The sequence below is a fragment of the Mycetomoellerius zeteki genome, unplaced genomic scaffold (assembly GCF_001594055.1).
Source record: "Mycetomoellerius zeteki isolate Tzet28-1 unplaced genomic scaffold, Tzet1.0 scaffold35, whole genome shotgun sequence".
In the NCBI taxonomy this organism is placed as follows: domain Eukaryota; kingdom Metazoa; phylum Arthropoda; class Insecta; order Hymenoptera; family Formicidae; genus Mycetomoellerius; species Mycetomoellerius zeteki.
The window spans coordinates 1,199,783-1,221,552 of record NW_017257338.1 but is presented as its reverse complement, the minus strand read 5'-3'; the positions used below and the strand labels follow the sequence as shown (position 1 = coordinate 1,221,552).

At 38.2% G+C, this 21,770-nt stretch overlaps 1 protein-coding gene across 4 annotated transcripts; it reads right to left on the bottom strand.

Annotated features, from left to right (window-relative positions):
* Positions 1-6: 6 nt before the first annotated feature.
* On the bottom strand, positions 7-20,315 carry Skeletor (DM13 and DOMON_DOH domain-containing protein skeletor). 4 transcript variants are annotated; one of them, XM_018452760.1, is made up of 14 exons: positions 20,099-20,315; positions 13,028-13,165; positions 11,198-11,270; positions 10,686-10,794; positions 10,015-10,177; positions 9,123-9,382; positions 7,849-8,289; positions 6,251-6,350; positions 5,919-6,103; positions 5,185-5,484; positions 4,485-4,647; positions 3,780-3,973; positions 3,132-3,356; positions 7-2,013 (listed from the first exon to the last, which is right to left on the bottom strand). In XM_018452760.1, the coding sequence occupies exons 1-14, from the start codon at positions 20,313-20,315 to the stop codon at positions 79-81; spliced, it is 4,503 nt and encodes a 1,500-aa protein (XP_018308262.1). In that variant the 3' UTR covers positions 7-78. The 4 variants fall into 4 exon arrangements, with proteins under 4 accessions (XP_018308262.1, XP_018308259.1, XP_018308260.1 ...); XM_018452758.1 differs by lacking the exon at positions 7,849-8,289 and having other exon boundaries at positions 1,344-1,454; positions 1,852-2,013; positions 20,099-20,200; XM_018452757.1 differs by lacking the exon at positions 7,849-8,289 and having other exon boundaries at positions 20,099-20,200.
* Between the last annotated feature and the right edge of the window lie 1,455 nt (positions 20,316-21,770).

Here is a 21,770-nt window from a genome sequence, read left to right as displayed (position 1 = left end):
CCGATCCCTTCCGACGTCCCGTCCCGTCGAGGATACGGCGTGTCTTCGTCGGAGGACACGAGGTCGGTCGCCGATCTCTCAGATCGCGAGACGTGCAATCGCGATCAGAACGACCCACCCGAGATTGCCGAGGCGCGTTCCCCCGTTGACCGTTTCGATCCGATCGCGTTCTCGATGTTCATGCTGAAAGTCTACGCTGGACATCGTGCGACCGACGTCCAGGGGCGATCTCTTCGACCTCTCCACCAGCTTCAGCCTCGTGCTCGTCTTCGGTAGTTGTTGACGCGGCGGTAGATCGACGGCTGCTAGACGGTTCTTTTTCCCATACGAGAGAGGGATCGAGCCGTTTGCACGCATCTCTCCGGGGATCAGCGGCGGCAGCTCACCCTGGAACTTACCGAACTGCGGTGTTCTACTAAGAATATCCGAGGTCAACTGGCCCTTGGCGTGATGATCGGAATCGGAAATGGACCTGGCCAGGCCGGTGGAGTCCCTCAGCTTCTTACCGTCGTAGGTGATTAGGACGCCAGAAGAGGAAGGTGACGGTAACTCCTCCGGCCTAGTCCTCCCGATTGGCGGCAGATAGTAGGTATCTAATCTGAGATCGGCCGCCATCTCCATGTCGTCGAGATCGTCGAAACGGGATGGAGAACGCGTGGAAGATGTCTTTTTCTTCCGCTTCCTACCGCCGTCGATTGTGGACGACGTCACGGGCAGCGACGGTACGAAGACGGGCGAGAACTCATCGATTGTACGATAATCTCCGTTTTTTCTGAGCGGCCCGTCCTGCCACATTCCTGAGAGCCTCTTCTGTGCTACATCTGGCGCTTTGTCAAAGACATTTCTGATGATCGGTTTGAAGCCGCTCTCGATGACGATGGAATCGGGATCGAAGCCGGTGTTGCGCGCGGGTTTCAAAAGCTTCCAGGAGGGGCCCAAGTGATTCTCGGTGATGTCCGAATCCGATCCTATCTTTGCCTCGAATTTCGTACGTTGTTTCGTGTCAATCTTTGCCATGAGTTTCTCGGATAGCGACGCCTTGTCGGCCATCGTTCTCGGCGTTGTCTTCAGCGTTGCTATTGCGACAGGTGATCGGTAAATGGATTTCTTGCGCTCGATAAGCATCGGCCGCGGCGAGGATGATGAACCGAAGGAGAACGGAAACGGCAACGATAACGCGCCCGTGGTTATCATATTGGTGGCCTGTTGTAATGTCTGCAACATTGGACGGCGCGTTAATGTCATCGGCCGGCGGATAATCATCAATTGGGTCCTCGGTGGTTCGGGCTGATGATAATAACGAGAAGGAGGCGAAGGAAGCTGATGACGGACGTAGTGATGGTAATTGCTCGCGTAATGATGCGGCGCTCGGGAGAACGGTAGCTGAGTGTTGCTGATAGCCGCTGTTACGTAGGGCAACCTTGTCCCATGACTCAGTGATGGTCGTTGGTGATCTGCAACGAGGTTAGACAATTCCTGGTTAGTGGCGGTATGCTGAATCTCCCGCGCGAGCTCTGTGAGATGAGTTCCAGCGTGAAGAGATGATGGCGATTCATGAACGATTGTGGCCGACCGGTGTTGCTGCGGCTTCTGCGGCTTCTGCTGCTTCTGCTGTGGCAGGATCTCCTCGTCAACGCGTTGCGCGTCCCTTGGACTTGCCTCGTATGAGATTTCGGACGATAATGATGATTGCAAGCGATCGTAATTGTTATTGGCGTTCGTTAGTAGCTGAGGATGCGAGACGCTTAACTTGCTGTTAGTCGTCGAATGATGATGAGGGTAACGGTGGCCATATTCGCGATGAGAATGATGGGCATGCTGTTGATGAAGGAACTCCGCCGTTGGCGTTACCTTGCTCGGCACGGAAATACTAGCGCCGTACTCCAGATCCTGATGATCCTGACCCGGTTCCACGAACACCTCGTGCTTCTCGCTAGCCGCCGGTGACGCCTCGCTGACATCGCAGCTGTCGAGAACATTGATCTTCCAGCCTAGGTAACGATGCGTGAAGCACTAAAAGCAAAAAGCATGCAGAATCTCGATCGTGCGAAATCAAAAATCCGTTTGTAAGATATGTATAAATACAACCGAACAAATATCAATATATAGAGGCTCACAATTAGTTGCAGAGTAACTGCAGTTAGTAAACTTCGATTTACTTCCTGCGAAACCAGAAACTATGACTACGTTTCAGCCTAATTCTACAAAGTGCTCTTTGTTTCCTGTTTCTTGCTATTTGTCTCTTGCCTTTTTGATCAAGAAGGCAAGAGACAAACAGCAAGAAACAGGAAACAAAGAGCACATTGTAGAATTAGCCTCAGGGTTGGTAAAAAAAAAACATGTTTTAAACAGTTTAAAACATGCTTAATTGATGTTTTTAATATGTTTTAAATATGTTTTTTTATAGTATTGTGTTTAACCCTCTTGTCAATATCTGGATTTCCCCTTTTAATTTTTATAAAAATTTTATAAAAGCTATAACTTAAGCGCGCGTAAATCGATGTAAAATGATCCAAGTAATGAGAATCTGGCCGAGCTAAGATGTATTTTACCGGGAAATTAAAAAAAACTTTTAATGATAACACAAGAATGAGTACCCAGGTACCTGATATTGACAAGAGGGTTAAAGCATATTTGAAGCATTAAAAAACCTATTTAAGAAGAAACACAATGTTTTATTCTTAAAAAAAAAAAACATTAGTCTTTATCAACCCTGCTACGTTTAGTGCTCGATTTACGTCGAAGTTATAACATCGATGTTATGAAACTGGCTAATCATAGCTATTCCTCTGAAGAATGGAATGACTGTGATTGGCCAGTTTCTTAATATCGATAAGTTCGGCGTGAATCGAGCCATGTAAACGTAATCCATGTTTACTGTTTAAATTCTTTGGAGTGAAATTTCATTTTAAAGAGTGAAAATTGGACCAATCTTTAAAAAAAGTGGTTCAATTTTGAATCTTTAAGAGTGAGATTTCATTTTTCAGAGTGAAATTTATTCTGAAAAAATATTTTACAGAGTAGGTTCTTATTCCGACAGTGTCAGGGCCGTCCGATATTTTTTTCGTGTTGTCGCTTACATGTTCGGATGTGCACCACGTATTACCACGTATTACGTGAACACAGATTACCTGATAATACACCGTGTCAGGAGTGTTCTCATCGGGCGTCCACTCCACGATACCCGGCTCGCCGTGGTCGCATTCGAGAGTCAGGGTGCGCTGATAAGCACCGAAGGACGCGAAGTCATCCGCGGGCGGTTGGTTCTGATCCGGCACCCAGTTGCAGAGGCGACCTACGCCGGTGGGAATGATCTTGCCGCGTTGTCGACGTACTCCCGCGAATATCTTTACTTTCTGTCAAGATCAGAGAGTGAACATGTACTATTCGCGTGTTATCAGATTCTGTAGTATTTTACGTTCTTGCGCATCCTTCATCAAGAACGCTGCTTGTGTTCATTTCTACCAATATAGATTAACTTTAATTACTTGGTTTAACTTATTCTTTATATTTTTTTTAATTTTTCTAGAAATTTTTCTAATAGATCTAGAAAAAGATGAAGGAATAAATTGGACCGAGATTAAAATTAATCTACATTGGTGGAAACGGGCATTAGATAATTAGATAACGATAGGGCGATTCGGTTGAAGTTACACGGCATCGTGCAGTAACTTCCTTCAGTCACTTGCTTTCGCGGAAATAACAAATACAGTGAATCTACATTTTGACAGAATTGATATTCTTTTCTTCAAAAATATTTTGCATGCAAGACGATTTACCGCTTTCTCCTCAGCTGTTTTGTGATAATACCCGCCTATCGGGTCATCTGTGATGTAGAATGGATGATAACGCGCCGGGATATCGGGATCTGAACCGCCTTCCACGACAAAAGTGTATCTCCTGCCCCGCACCACATTAATCACGGGTATCAGTAATCCATTGATATACCAAGAGATCCCCCAACCAACGTGACCTGGAGAAAGTGAAGCGAAGACCGGTTTGGAGTATAGATGCGATGCGGCTTTCTTGTGATTTGTGCAAGGACTTTCTCTCGAGCATTTCGCAGATTGAGTGCCATGCGAATTTTGATTAGCTTCGCGAAAGTCTAAATGTGCCCCAAATCTCCAAAACTACGTGATAAATATCGCAAAAAGAAATAATATCCGTATTTTGTACTTTCACTTTCTACATAAAAAGTAAAGTACGCTAATAAAACTTAAAGTGTTTATGAAAGCAGTGTCGATTGTTTTAATTATTAACGAAATTTTGTGTCGGGAGAAATTTGCTGAAATCTTGTCGATTGCAATATTTATTTCAATTTGTGAATTGTATTTATATTTATTTCAAAAACAGATTTTCTTGTTGGTGATAGTTCAATGCAGTGATATACATGCGATTTTGCATATCGTGTTACGGAATAAAGTTTCTGGATTCGAATTAGGAGACGGTACCTCAATGTTACATTAATCGCTACGATTTATTACCAGTAATAGCCGGGTAGCCGTGTTTTCCTCCGGTGGGTCCCATTTGCGCGTAAAAGGTACCGTCTTCCGGCTCATAACACTGAATCGGTGGTATCTCCCAAGCGTCGTTCGTAGGAGCCGGTGCAGGAGTCGCTGATACACGTTGCGAACTTCTCATGACGAGCTATTTCAATGCATTTTCCAAAAAATAGTACGACATGCCAAAATATAAATTATATTGTTTCGTTATGCACCAATATACGGATGATTTCCTCCCTAACTCAATTAGATGTTGACTCTAAACTACGATTTTAACATGACAATTGACACGTTACTTAGTGAGTTTACTTATCTTGTTACTTCACGTAGAATTTTCATTATCATAAGAATATAATGATAAAATATTGTGTGATACGATTAAATAAGATGTATTCCCACAAGTAGCGTGACAAATTCTTTTTACTTTATTATTATCTAATTATTATCTAATTATGGCTATAATATATTATAATTAATTATTTATACATATTCTAATTACTTATACATATATTCAAAATTTATTGTTTACAAAGCAATTTTAAAAAATTTCGACAGCGCCAAACATCCACCAAAGTGTCATTGAAAGTCAGGCGCCGGTCACGAATAATTATCTTAGTTTCAACGTGTTAATTATGCTTAGTTACGCTTTGATGCAACGTGTTAATTATGCTTTGATGCTTACTTGATTGCTGCTTGCTGTCTCGTTAATATCACTATGAGAAAGCTCCTGATCCGGCATGGGGCAGTTCCATGCGGGCGGTCTGCTGAACTCGATGAACCGATCGGTCTTCAGATAGTGGCTGTGGAAACTGACTTCCTGCCGATCGTTCAGCGGTCCGATGGCCCAGATTACTGCCTGCGATACGTTCGTCAGTATTGGCTGGTCCAACTCGTCGCTGGCCTTCAACGGTCTCTGATACGTGACGATGCTATAGCCATTCACCATCGCCGCGTTCAACAATCGCACCGAGTCCGTGTTCTCCTGCAGAAGAATGAGTCATTTCGCTATGGGAGACAACTCGTGGATAGTGTATCTTAATAATATATTTCAAAGAGAATCAAATTGTTTCCGGATAATTGTGGCATCTTATAAGTGGTTTCTTATAAGTCAAAGTTTCATGCCCGTATCAGACTAGAGATTAAGATTGAGATTGAAATTGACTAATTTGGAGAAAAAAAAAACCAATATCAAGTTTAGTAAATTTGGCTTTGATTAATCAAATTCAACCTCAATCTCTCTGATACGAACATTATAAACAATAAGGAATACACCAAGTCAAGGGAACTTCAAAATGACTTTTATTTTGACGTCATAAAAGTCAAAATGATTTTTTATTACAAAATTTGACGTTAGGAATCAAAATAAAGTCATTTTGATATTTGGTTCGCTAACTTTTGTGTGTTCTTTGGAAATACCTGGATGCGTCTGTCTGGGCAGCTACCACGATGTCCCGAGCACTGAGATTTCGCATCCAGGAAGTAATCGATGGCATATCCCTGCAGGGTTTGCTTGTCGACCCAGGCCACGGTGACGTCCCCACCGACCATCGTGCTCTTCTCCGTGTCCGCGGACAATCCGAAAGACATGTACTCTCCGGCATCTGTCGTAACAATTCGGTCTTTAGAGATCACGTTAGAGATCGTTAACATTAAACATTAGTCTTCTTTCGGCTCCTTTCACACTTTTCAAACATCTCTTCGCTCGTTATCGAAGCCACGGCTCTTTCAACGTGGCTGTCTATATTTACCTAGCTTCGCGACCAGTTGGATTACAATGCTATCTCCGGCCACGGCCCATCGCACCTCGAAAGCTGAGCTATCCTCGAGAACCTCGCAGTTAAGTTTCGACTGAAATCACATCGTCCAATCTTTATCCGCTTAATGCACATTCGAGCGGAACTAAATTTATTGATAATTTACCCGATATTGTATACACTGAAAAAAAAGATTGACTGCTGCAGCAAATTAGATGGTAAAATATGGCATAGCATTTTTAATTGGTTACAGCAGTCAATTTTTGGTTGTGTTAGTCTATCGAAATCCTATACTGACATTGCAGATAGGCTAACGCAACCAAAAATTGGCTGCTGCAGCCAATTAAAAATACTATGCCATATTTTACCATCTAATTTGCTGCAGCAGCCAATCTTTTTTTCAGTGTAAGACTACTTTTTTTTGTAAAGCCGTTCTCGTAAAGTTAATCGGTACTTTAATGAATATTGTGCACCTCTCTCTCTCTCTCTTTCTCCTTTTTTAATTTTATTTATTCATTAATTAACGCTCCTTTTAACTTTCACGCGAGAACAACTCTTTAAAGCAACAAGTAATTAAAGACGTGGAATGATGTTAATTAATAGATGCAGTTATTATTTGTTGAGATCATGCTTGGGGATATATGCGAAGCTCAGAATTGTAAAAAATATTTTTATTTAATGTATAATACATAATGTGTATGTAGAAAATGAGTACAAAAATATCAAAAATATAGTACACATGCGCGCGTGAACCGTATATGTGTGTATATGTATATATATACATATATATTATACGTGTTATGTTATATATCACCCGCGTAGGTATATACATACGTAAAAAAATTCGAGGCTCTTCAGAGAATATGTTTTTATATAAGAAATTTTTATACATATAAGATATTAATTAAAGCAAAAATGGACATCTAAGAAATTCCTCATTCTTCTAGCTACATTGTAGTTATCCAAATTTGAGTAAACAAATTTACGAAGGATATGTACGAGAAACTGCTGTAATAATTTTCATCACAATTTGAAGGGAAATATGAAAGTACATATAACAATAGCTTGAGATAAGACGAGTTTTTTAATGCGTTGATTGATCAATCGCATTATGCGCAAATGCAGTTTTTACGTAGCAATAAAGTTGCATTTGCGCATAATGCGATTGATCAATCGATGAATTTAAAAACTCGCCTATTATACAAAGCAAAATGATGCAATTACAGTAATTGTAATTAATAAAATGATACATTAAAATATCGCTCTATAAAACAACGTGATGAAATTTCAAGATGAATGCCAGAAAATTCGTAATTTTCCAAGGTCGGAATTTTGTCTTAACAAAACGGTGCGCGAGAGAGGAACGAGGAACATCTTTTTGCATAGAACAAAAGACCAGGGCGTAAGAGATCGGGCATGTCTGATCGATAGTCTCCTCTTTAAATTCTTTGGAGTGGAATCTCACTCTAAAGGGTGAAAATTGAGTCTCGAAAATTGATTCAATTTTCAATCTGTAAGAGTGAATTTTCACTCTTCAGAATGAGATTCACTCTAAAAATTTTAGAGAACATGTCACGCGATTAGTAACGCACGAACGTGTCGATTCTTCTGTCGCCTTGGAAATGCAAGAGCCTCGCGTACGAATTTTGTTGCGGTTCGGCCAGGCGGGTGCGCGAACGCGGCGATGGTTGAGGATGATACTGGGATGATGTCGGCGACGCTACGTCGGCCGTGCGATAAAATTGCTCCTGATAGCCCGCGACATCAGCGGCGGATGCGTAGGCGGGGGATTGCGCCTGACCAAGTTCCTCCGCCTGCGTGGGTATCAGAGGATCCACGGCTTGAACTACTTGGACCTGATCGTCCCGACGGAGGAGCGGCCGATAGGTCGTCGGTCGTTGATGCTGTTGCGAGAGCGAACTCGCGAACGAAGGGAAGATAGCGAGGGGGGAAGGCGATGAGGAAGCGAAAGAGGAGATCTCGTATGCACTTGTTAACGCTCCCGACTGTCCCTGCCCTCCGCGATGCACGTTCTGCAACACAAGGACAGAGACAGGGTTTTTTTATCCATGAGCAGAGATTTGCAAGAGGCTGGAGATTCGTGCAGCTCGCGCTTAGCGAGCGGAATGAAAGGCTTCAATAGGAAAATCGTGGGAGGAAGTTACTTTGAAATATTTGCCAAATTGCCTCGCAAGTCAGTCACGTTTCCTCGAGTGAAACTGTTCGTGTGTCCACCTCATTTTCTTTAAATTACTTTTCCAAACACATCGTGTTCGCATAAACATCTAAGTCTTAAATGATAAGATGTAGAGGAGACGCAAATTTGATACATACTTGTCGTTAATAATAATAATAATTAAATATAAGATTAAAAGACTATACTATTCGTCGTTAAAAATAGAAGTAACACCGAATGTTCTTAGCGAGCGAAGTTGATGGCGTTCTCACCCTGTCAGTTTGGTCAGAGTTATTTATAGTCGGAAGTAAGAAAAAAGAAATCAAAATAATCCCGTTGATTTCGGATCGCTTCGTGATCATTGCGGATCGCAAATAAAGTAAATTAACGTCACAATGCATGAGCTACGTGTTAATGTACTTTTCTACTGTCAAAAATTAATATTAAAGACAAAGTTTATTGTCGTGTACTGATGAAGGCCGAAACATTCAAATACTTTTATTAAAATTAAATATACTAAAGAAAATAATACTCATCAATTTTTGCATCGACTCCTAGTACCTACTTTGTCTTTAATATTAATTTTTGAATTTTGGAAGTTCTCTTTGTTGTTAATTCTCTACAACCCTATTGCCCCATTCTCCGTTCCCTACTTAGGTACTAATTGTAAGATGTACATTTGACACATACCTGTGGCGAAACCCCCAACATCTTGAGGGACGGCGGTATGTTCAAGCTATGCGGGATCTGCACGTGGCCGAAGTCCACAGCGAAGGCTTCACACCATACTCCAAAGTGACCAAGCTGGTGAACTGTCAGATCAGCTGGCAACGTCAGCACGATCGTCTTGCGATCGTAACGACGCAAAGGTTGCTCCTTTCCATTCTCATCGGGCACTCGAATACCCTGCGATGAAGGGGTCGGGCCGGCGCCTACCCAGAACTTGGCATCTGCAAAATAATTTTATATTCGTCACCTGTCGATCTTCGGCGGGAGTTTTAGGCTCTGGGCACAATGGATGAAATATTACTCTCCAGAACTTTTAGCTAGAGTGAATCTCACTTTAAAGAATGAAGTTTCACTCTTAAAGATTGAAAATTGATCTACTCTTTTTCAAGACTGATTCAATTTTTATTACAGTGGGATTTCACTCCAAAGAATTTAGAGAGTAGGAATAGGAATAAATATTAAACGTTAAAAAATAAAAAATATAGAGATCAAACAATCTATTGTGCGTTACGTTTAATTCCTTCTTAATTTTTTTATTTCTTTAATTTTTAATATTTACTTATGTATATTCACTTAATATTTCTTCCATTGTGCGTGAAACCTTACGTAACGCGCATCCGTGATATTTGTAAGTTTTTTTTTTTAAACAGGTCCGCGAAAAGCTAAAGAGATAAATTTGCATTGTGGCGAGGATTCAACAAACTGTACAAAAAGAGGAGTTCGCGCTTAATGAATTCCTGGTAAAATTTTGCATAAAACATCAACTATTACGCAAACGTTGTAACAGTAATTCATCATTAATGTCAAGGTCTAAAATTATATGTTAATAATGAAAAAAAGGCGAGAGACTTGCCAGGTGCTTCTCCGTCATAACTGAAACTGGGTATCAGAAGAGTCTGTGCGTCCACGATAACAACTGGCTCCGAACTGACGCCGTGTATGCCGCTCAATGCCTTCAGCTTCTGTGGTTTCGGATAATCGAAGCCTCGCGAAATCCTGACGTCGCCAAAATTCACCTAAATAGAAACGGTTCCTTCGCTCATCACAAAATATTGATTCTCTTTTCCCAGTGCTTTACGTAACCATGATCTAAGGGAAGTTTGGAGAATGTCCTTAGAATAGGTATAAGACATTCTCTCTGCACGTTTTTTTTTTTTATGATATCTCTTGGAGAGCTGTACTTTATAGGAAAGGGAAAATTGCGATTCTTTCGATTGACAAAATAAAATGTGATGCATCTAAGAGATTAAAAAAGTTCGAGTTTAAAAAGAGGTCCTATTAAGAGGTTTTGTAATCTAATCCCGGACGCGCGTATGGCAAAGCCCGCGGTGACCGCGCGTGGCGTTTCATCAAGTTACGCATGCCGTCTCCCATTCACTTGACACGCGGATTCAAGTGGCCGTTAAGTCCGCGCGAGTGTGAAAGTTGTAGTTCGAGTAAATGATACCGGTTCCCCGTGGACGAGCAAGTACGTATAGCCGATATCGCGCGATCCAAGGTCACGAGCGTACATCCGTTACTTACTGAGAATTCGTCGCACCAGACCGAAAACCATTTAATGTTGTTCAAGGTCTTGCCGTCCGGTAAGGTCAGCGTGATGTCCTTCTTACGGTACCGTTTAAGAAGGTTCGTGCTGTTGGGCGAAAGGAGAAATTAGTGTGTCGATAATCGAGGAAGAACGAGATCGCTTACACTGAAAAAAAGATTGGCTGCTGCAGCAAATTAGATGGTAAAATATGGCATTTTTAATTGGTTGCAGCAGTCAATTTTTGGTTGTGTTAGTCCATCGAAATCCTATACTGACATTGCAGATAGGCTAACGCAACCAAAAATTGGCTGCTGCAGCCAATTAAAAATGCTATGCCATATTTTACCATCTAATTTGCTGCAGCAGCCAATCTTTTTTTTCAGTGTAGAAATCGACAAAGATTTCACTCGACAATTATAAGCTGTTATAATTGTAATTTACTAAATTACATTTAATTGACGGAAATTATTGAAAATTGACAGGACGATATATTATCGGCTTTACTTACGTTCCGCGTTCGTCTCGTACTCGGAATCCATTGTTGCCCGGACCCTTGCTGTTTCCGGCGTAAAAGAAGGCAGCTAAAAATCATGGCACTCTTATCATTAATCTTATCGATTAAAATTTTTTTAACAATACCGATAGAAGAAGATTTATATACAAGAAATTTCTGCCGTCAATGACGACGAACGGTTTCGTTTAAACGTCAAGATATCAAACGCACGTAACACGGTTTCAAACTGTGAAGCTCTAATAAACATCTAGATATATCCCATTAATAGAGAACGGAGTATCTCGAGCAGTCAGCTTATTAACACGTCATGAATGCGCGTGTCAGAGAGATTTGGGAAAGTTTTTCCGGCAGAAAAGTCGATCGCGGTCAGTCTATCAGGCCGAGGGAAAGTTTTCTCGCAATTTTCTCACAACTCAAAGATAATCGGAAAACATCCGTGCGACATAATCAGAAGACATTCGTGTTACATTTCATTGTATTTTACTTATTGGCTATGAAATTAAAAATGATTTTTATGAGATCGTTCCCGATAAAAAATTTTTCATACATTAATATGTATAAATATGTATAAACATATATAAATATTCATAAACACGTATAATCATATATGAAATATGTCCATACATATTCGTACATCCCTCTTTCTTTTGTAAAATTACTTTTGAGTGTAATAGAAATAACAATAGTAATGTGAAAATATAAAAAATAATTAAAGGGATAATTTTCGCATTGTTCGTTTTAGAAAAAAACAAATTTGGAAAAATGTTTAAAAAAATTGCTCATACAATTATGCATAATTTTATATATAATTATACATAAGTAATTTTTTTATATTTCTTTAAAATCTTGATTTTTTTTAAAATAAATAGTGAAAATGAAATTTAATAAATAAAAAATGAAAATTACATTTGGGATTACTCTCTTAATTATTTTTAATTACATTTTCACATTACTATTGTTATTTCTATTACACTAAAAAGTAATTTTACAAAAGAAAGAAGGATGTATGAACATGTATGGATATATTTCATATAAAATTATGTATGTTTATGAATATAATATTTATGTATGTTTATACATATTTATACATATTCATGCATAAAAAGTTTTTTACATTCTTGTTAAAACATTGATAATTTTATTTTGTAATGTAAAGTGATACACACTGTGACCATTGGCTTTAATATTTTAAATTAACTTCACGAAATATTTTTTATCTGCCTGACGTCTATCATTTGAACAATCTACTTCACAAAGTTTGAAAGTGACTATGTACTACTTACTTTTATGTGTATTTGATTGTACGGTATATTCTGCTCATAAAATTTAATACACATAAAACTTAATATATTAATTATACTAATTATACAATTGTTAATTATAATTAAGTTTACTACTGAAGATGACCCAAAAAAAAGTTGAAACGTTTATTCGATGTTTATCTAAATAATATGCGCAATTCACACACGATCAATCTGTGTCGTCTCGTAATTAGCATTATCTTTTATTCACGATTAATTTCGATTAAGCCTATAATTCTTTATAATTTATAAAATTAAAGTTTACTTATATTTTGACCTTTCGATTTTCTAATAGCTTCAAAATATTATCAAAATTATAGGAATTATTCCAAATCATTCCAATTATTTTGTATCGCAATCGTATAAGAATAACACATGAATTACTCGATATTAAGATTCGAATAATAAAAAATATTTCTTCAGTTGAATAACTGACGATGACAGTCAAGATAATTCGCTTCCGTATGATTGATTACGGAGAGAGGAGAAGAGATTAATCCGCGTTGCAACGCGATGTACCAACCTGGACCTTCGCCATCGTAGGTGAAATCCTTGATAAATAACGTCCTTGCGTCGACGGCATAAACCTCGCCGCTCACGCCATGATGAAGTTCAGACAGCTTACCGATCAGTTTTCCGTAATATGCTCCGCTGCATATTTCTGCCAAAAGGAAATTCATAATCACAATTACCATTAAGTAACTAGCATAAACGGTGGAATAATTATGTGTTACTCGGGATAAGAAATCACACGAAACAGAATACGATTTCATACTCTAGCAATAGCTTCCATCTCTTCATCAAAGCTCTTTGAATACATTCTACCGTTTGTTTTGCGTTCTGCATCCGGACGATTATTCAAATACAGTAAGTGATAAACTGCGGGGGATTAACATAATTGTGTACAGCGAAATAAATAACAATTATGGTACAATAATGTTGCAACTGAATAATCGGTTGACCACTTATCGAGTTACGTGATATTATGCGCATCCGATTACTGGGAAAAGAAAGACTACTTTTGCCTACTTGCGTGTCTTGCGCATAAGGAAAAAAGTCACAGAAGCGTGCTTTATTCTGCTACATCTTTCGCGTGTAGAAATTTCTCGTCCGAAATATTCCCTCATCAAACTCCGGTCTGAAAGCCCAACAAATAACGGTGGGTATTTTTAGAAAACTAGTTATACAGAGTCGCGGAGCAGCGAGAAATGACAAAGCGCGGAAGTATGCTTTAATGCGGTGAATTACTGGTCAATAGCCAAGCAAACTTCATCGGCCTTGACGTAACTCTCGGTTTGCGCGTCTAATTCCCGACCGTGGAAACGCATTCTTCTCATACGGTAAAAGGATATGAACGTATATATATATCCATACGTATATCACATCATAACATATAGTGGGTGCTTTCCATTTAATGATACAAGTCGACACAAACATCATTTTATCTTTCTTGACTCAGATTCAGAGAGTAACAAAAATAGAAAAACACTCGTATCGACACGTATCACCAAATGGAAAGCACCCATCAAGTATTGGACGGAATACGTGGCGAAATCTAGCTCTTTGATCTTTCAGCTTGACGGACCCGAAAAGAGAAATGTAATTATACTGAACTCTCTTTCTACTATTGGTCGAATTTCATTTTAGGAGAAAGTAAACAGAAGTAAACAGGGTTCTTTCCAACAAGGACACAGTCAGACACTATGGCTGTGTTCCAAAATTCACTGCCAGCGCTGAAAATCTACAATTTACGTCACGTATACTATACATTTTCAGCACTGGCAGTGAATTTTGGAACACAGCCATAGTGTAACACGTACAGTGAATCGTTTCATCCTTTTTTAACGTAGTTGCAAACAACAAGGATGTAATAATTCACTGTGTTACACTGCGTCTGACTGTGTTCTTGCTGGAAAGCACCAATATTCTACCCATTCATTGTTCCATCCTTTCTAGGTCTGTCAAAACGATCTCGATGCTTCATCTAGTATACTATATGTCGATGGTGTATTCACATGCCATTTAGCTATGTCTTATCATCTAGGAGACAGCCGTCTGCGGGAAATCGTGGCAGAGATAGAACCGGTAACCGCGTATAATAATGCACGTATACACGGGTTTATTGGGTTCGTTAGAATGGTACATCCCATTTGTACGGACGGGCCAGCTGATAGACTCGCTCCCAAGTACGGTACGATGGATAACGGTAACCGCGGTATAACTTCTCGACTTCGCGAATAAATTGTCAAGAACGATTGATTGAGCCGCTCGGTGTAGATCGTTACCGCTCTCGTACGCAAAACTGGGTTCCGCGAAACGCATTCCGGCTCCTGCGAAGCGAATCGCTTGTGGTCGCGTTCGGCAAAGATGCGTCGACGTGGTTCGACCAGAACAGCCACGATTAGCGTTTCTTGAACTTTTTTTTCCCGAATTTGATATCTTTCTTACTTTCGAAATCATCTTGTAAGCAAGTGGCACGGAACGTTATGTATTTTCACGTTCGTATTGAAACGAATTCAAATGACTCGCGTTCGTTTTAATCTCAGATTTTCTCAGGTTTTCATCTTCCGAAGCTGATGCGAATAAGCGTCATAAGCGAACGTATGTAAATACGAGAATATAAAAAACAAAACTCACACGAAAAGAACAATTTTACTAAAATATTTAAAAATTTAACTAGAAACGGATCTAAAAATAATGTTATTAGACCATCAAAATAATTACGTTGACATCTCAAGCAAGACGAGCTGCGAACAAAAGTTTTGACATTCTACACAGAGAAAAAGATTTTTTTGGATTTAATAAATTTTATTGTATCCAAATAAATTTGTTATTTGGAATGATTCAAACAAACCAATGTTTGAATCAATAAGTGCGATCGTTTGAATTTGAAACAATGTATATCTTTGTCTTAAATACATTATTTGTTTGAACAGATAATGGCTATCTTCGGCATTCGCGTGATCAAGTTGTACTGCACAAACATAATTGATATAGCATACAGTGCTATACGTTTAATCCTGTTGTTAGACGTATAAGCCAATTTTCGTAATTTTGGCCAAAAAATATAATGGTTGTTCTAAGAAGAATGATCTCTACCATGACCTCTATCAATATATTTTGCCATTTTCAAACCAATAATTTGTTTCATTGCTTGTATTCATTGTAACAAAATAATATATTATTTGATTGAAAGATATTACTTCAAATAATATTATTTCTGTCAAACAATAGAGGTTTCTCGAATGAAACAACAAAATTTTTATTCAAACAAATAATATTTCGTACAAGCATATGTTGTTTCAATAAAACAAATTTTAGCCAAATAAATAGGAATACTAAAGCCAAAGAAACCTATTTCTCTGTGTACCAATCAGTTTGAGCGTTTTGCATAATTATTTTAATAGTCCAACAATAATTTTCAGATTTTTATCTAGCTAAATTTTTAGATACTTCATCAACAAAACCGTTCTTTCCATGTATGAGTGAGATACGAGAAAACATGGATACCGAAGAGGTACTAATAATGATACATCGAATGTCGTATGTTTGTACACTCGTATCGCACGTGTGCTAGATAAGTAATGCGAAGTGAAGTCTGCGCGTTTCCATTGACAGATCGTAGGATCGAATACACTGGTTTACGTTACATTGACTCTACCTCGTTAAATCGAACCCTTCGTTCGCCCCGGGCGAACCGTTAGAATTCCTTAGTAGGAATTGGCCATCATCCATCCAGAAACGTCAGGACGGCGAAGATTGGCGTGGTGCGTGTATTAATCAAGGTCGCGCGGTTGCATGCGTTTCCGCGAGGGATTCGACGAACACGGATTGCAGAATGTTACTAACGTAGCAACAGCGCGTTCGAGATGTTGGGATTGATAGGACTCGAAGCGGGAATGCTGTATCGTTGCTTCGTTCCATCGTATCGTGAGACGAATGCCGCTCACCTGAAAGCTTCAGCACGCAACAGCGAAGTTCAATTCGCTCTTTTAGAAACTCGAATCGATCTTAGCTTTGTCGAGTACATTTACCGATTTCATGATCCATCATTGAATGATTAAATAAGCCTGCCTATTTTGCATTATTCTTTGATGACTCTTATAATGTAGATTAACGTTTAATATTGGTTTAATTTATTCTTATTTTTTTCCAATTCTTAGAATTAGAGAAATGTTAAACCGATATTAAAGTTAATGTACATTGATAGAAACTCACATTTATCAGTTTGAAAAAACAGATCTAAAAGAAATTGTAAGAGAAAGATGATTTTCAAGAACGATGCAGTGCCCAGCACTTAATCGGAACGTAACTCGAATGATTGGCAAAATGTTAAGGAATTTAAATTTAGAACTGAAAAACATTAAATTTTAGAGATAACGCATCTAGATAAGTAGAAGCAATACACGAATGAATAATAGCGCTGATTAATCGATCAATAAAAGATTTGATTCTTCTCTTATATATGAAAAAAAGGAAAAGAGAAAAATTCTAAAGTATACTATCATCTGCACTTCCGCGAGTCACGCAAATTACAAGTCTACATCCTTAAAAATTTCTTGATGATCATGTCATGATAACCTTCGATTATTTTCATATGGCAACAAATATGCAAAATTAAAAAAAAATGAATTATTACAATTTATTTATTTTTATAGCCCAAGTTTTATATGCATAGAATATATTATCATGATATTATCGATTCATAATTTATTAATTCTTTAACGTCGAGTTTCTAGGATTGGACTTTAAGACTGTAAATTATTCTTATTTATCGCATTTCGTTTATCGCGTCTGTTTTTAAAATGCGGAAGGATAACAATGCATTTTTTAATAGACATGATTTTCACTCTTTGCGATAATAAAGGAATAATACGAATTTAATTTAGAAACAAATGATGTAGCTTTCACAATCAGACAACTCGGTGTGACTCGAGTATTATCGTATCTCGACGAGATTATTCGCGTTGCGAACATTTTGGCGACTATTCGCAGACGCTATTACGACATTGCGGACTCGGAACTTGTGTTATATACGGATGGCCAATTACGGTTATCCGGCTCCCACTTTCACCTCCTGGAAGCTTGGAAATGTCAGGAGGCCCGCCGAGACCCGCCGGTGTTATCGCCCTTTCGTTTTCATCCGCCACCGTCTCTTCGCGTTTAGATCTTCAAGTTTTGGCATTCAGTTTTGCACAAATCTATTCAGTTTATAAATCCCACGCACACGTGTCTCATATTATTTACACGTGACACACACGAATAACTATGTATTTCTAGAATGCCGAAACTGATCGGAATTCTACAAGAATTCTGCGGGATTAATAAATTTCAACAGTAAATTCTAGTGAGACCAACTCGATTTTAATTTCTCATTTTTCGATTACTATTCATTATTATCTTATTAGAACTTTCTCTCTTAAATTTCTGCGTATTGTTCTGAAAACCATATACATATAATACATATATATCAGCGAGAAAAAGATATTTTCTGTTATATTTAGAAATTTTAAATGCAATATTTTTTTTATAAATCTTAATCTTATTATCTATTTTTTTAAATTATATTAATATTATCAATTTATGTTATGTTAATATGATCTTAATATGTATCTTTGCATTGCCAACAAAATATTTATTTTCTAACTTCTGTTTGAAAATCTGATATTGAAATTCGTAAGGCACGCGAATCAAATTTAAAATTTCTACGATAAGAATGTTACGATCGTATCAGTCTCGTAAAAAACTGAATTTCTCCGCCCAATTAATCTCCTATTTTTCTCTCCATTACGGAACACAAAGTTGGTGAACTATTATATTAATATTGCTTTTTAGATCAAGCGATTATTAATTGCAAGTTAGCACCACATAATTTCTCTTTGCTTTCTAAAGTATACGCTAAAATGGTGCGCGCAAAAACATGGAGCGTGAAGTCGTCCTGGGACGCGAAGCCGCAAGATGACGGTAAGTAGAGTGGACAAGGAAACAGCCTGCGAAATCGCGTGCGGTATCCTGATTACTTCGAATAATGCGATAGAAATGTTCTTTAGCGATAGTTCCAAGTTAACGTTTTGTAAAATTAATTCATCAAAATACATAGACTTTATGGAAGCTCAACGAGACGAGTAACGGTACATTATTCATTACGTAATTTTATATTTATGTTTTGTAACTTCAATACATTGGCGCGAAGATAATATTCCGACGACAACTTGTACGATAATCTGAGATCTTTAATCCCCTCACTTTTCGTCAAGGACATCGCTTAATGAACCACGGAATGAGAGTCGCGAGAATATTTCAGCTCTTTGTAATGTTTCAAATCGCGGTCGACGAAAAGTTACTCTAAATTCTTTAGAGTAGAATCTCACTCTAAAATCTTGAAAAAGAATGGCTCAATTTTCAATCTTTTAAAGTAAGACTGTTTAAAGTGACAATTCATTCTCAAAATTTTAGAGAGTATATTTGAATTCGTGAGAAACTTAATGAATACATAAATTCGATAAACTTTTAATAGAAACTTTTAATAGAAACCAGACAACAAAAAGTGTCTAAAATCGGCTTATAAGACATTTTTTGCGTCTAAAAAACGACTTACGTCACAATTTTAGACTTTGTATTGTTATTTTGGATTACTACACTGAAAAAAAAGATTGGCTGCTGCAGCAAATTAGATGGTAAAATATGGCATAGCATTTTTAATTGGTTCAGCAGCCAATCTTTTTTTCAGTGTATTACTTTCAATTCACTTACTATTTTGTTAATAAAAATATAAACAATTCGCAACAATTGCGAGATCTTTTCATCTAAACTTATCTTGTCCGCGAGATTTACGCGAATCCGCGATTTCACTATATAGAAGAAGGTCACCGATACTGACACAGGTCTCTTAAAGCGACATCCCTTTATTTCTTAGAAACTAACCTTTGCACCTTACTAATAAAAACGTGATCTGTTTAGCTAATTAAAGAAGTACAAACTCATAATTCATATATTTGTGGCTTATTTCTATACCAAATCAGCTAAAAACAAATTCTATGAATCCGAGAAGAAAATTCTTACGGTGTTCTTTTGCAAATTGTGTAATTAAAATAATAGTGACTGTATTATTAATAATATTATGTCATTTTAAATGTTTATAGTTTCACAAATTAGTTTTCTTTACAGAATAGGATATATCTTTATTTATAGAATAGGAATGTTGGCATTATTGCCTACTATGTCAGTTTTGGAGCCCATTTTGTCAGACGCTCATTTTTGCATAAATTTACGAAAAATTTAATTATTACAAAATTGCAAACAGTATTATAAAAACTGCTTATACTATCTGATAGAAGACACTTTTTAGTTTGTATTTATGTTTTTAAAGTTGTATTTTTACCTTTTGTTTAAGAAATATTGTCTAAAAACAAAGTGGTATGTCGGTACCGGTGACCTTCCCCTAATCTTCATCAATCATTGTATCGGAGCTCAATGAACTTTCGCGACCGTGGTTATCAAGTGTCGAAATACAGAGAACGTTTTTCGTTTGTTTTTTTCGAAATCAATTAGATCAATTGAAATTTAATGGTTAAATCGAGAAAGGATCACTTACGTGCCACCACGACAAGGAGGAGCACAGTGATCAGGCCGACAGTCGACGGTCGTCGCGTCGGGGACGATGCGAGTGATCGTGTCGTCATGGTGTCTTGGTGGTTACTGCCGAGAAAAGTATCTGTTGTCGATCCAGGTAACTTTGTTGGTCCCACTACGCGATCACCGGCTCGCCTTGCTTCACCGTTCCCGTTCCTTTCTCTCTGTCTTTCTCTCATGGGAAAGACTTTTCAGCTTTTCGCGAGCCCAGATAAAAGTCCCATCATGGTCTCATGATTGTCATCCCGTCGTCCGACGAAACTTGACAATCATTTCCCAAGGAACACACCAAGTCAAGAGAAAGTCAAAATGATTTTTGGTTAAAAAAACTTGACTGTTTATTGACGTTAAGAATAAAAATTAAGTCATTTTGATATTTTTTTTTTGTTGACTTTTGTGCGTGTTCCTTGGATTCTGTGTACTTCAAATACACAAGAATCGTCATGAAAATATAATATACCCGTATCCGTGAGATTATGAAAGGAAGATTACATTCTCTCGCGGATATTATATTATCACGGACTGAGACGGTGAGAATCCGCGCGAGAGGAATGTGCACGCGTACACGCTCCGGATTTCCAGGCATTGCATCGAAATTACTGCCGTCATTAGACGACAAATTTGACTGCATCACATGCAATTATAATGCAGTCATCATGAAGACGTACGCGTTACCCCATCGCTGCACGCTTGCGGGGACGCTTGCCTGAGCTCAGCGAATATTTCCCGAGTGAACGCATCGCGTTTGAAGCAGCTTTTATCGGGCATGTTGCAACGCGACGGATTATTTTTTTTTAGCGATATATCCGTCGCATGTTGATAACACTCTCTCGTCGACATCGTCGAGCAGAAGCCTAGCCCGTGGGTAGTAAGTTACAAGTGGATCCTGTCGACGTCGAGAGATCTTTGACGACTATAACGAGTTCTGAATCGCGTATAATAACGCGGGTCCTCGACGATGTAACGCGGTTACCATCAAGCCGAGACATTCGTTTTGCAATACCGTGCAATGAGGCGCGATTTCATCATTGAAAATGAAGACTTTCCCGCAAAGATGATTTAACCCCCGTCTTCCTTTTTTTTTTTAATAAAAAAAGAACGGGAACATGTGTTGAAAAAATACCAAAAATATGACAATCATATATTTTTTTTAGATATGTGTCAATATTTCGTATTTCGTCTATCCCTTCTAAAAGCTGCTCCCCAATTTAAGCCGATATTCATAGTCGGTTCTTATATTTAAGACCGTTTTAAGCACAATCTTAAGATGTCATGAATCAATCAGAGAATCGTATTAACATCTTAAGACATTACTCAAGACGATCTTAAAATAAGAAACGGACTATGAATACATATATAACCTATAGTCGGTTTTTATTTTAAGACCATCTTAAGTAATATCTTAAGATACTAATAATACCGCCCTGGCGAAAATAAAAATTTGAACATGAGTCAAATGTAAAAGAAAAGTAACAAAAGAGTAAACAAAGCTTCTAGACTGGTAGTCGATTCTTATATTAAGATCGTTTTAAGTACAGTCTTAAGATGTTGTAAACCAATCACAGGACGGTATTCATAGTCCTTCCTTATTTTAAGATGTCTTAAGATGCTAATGCAGCCTTCTGATTGGCTGA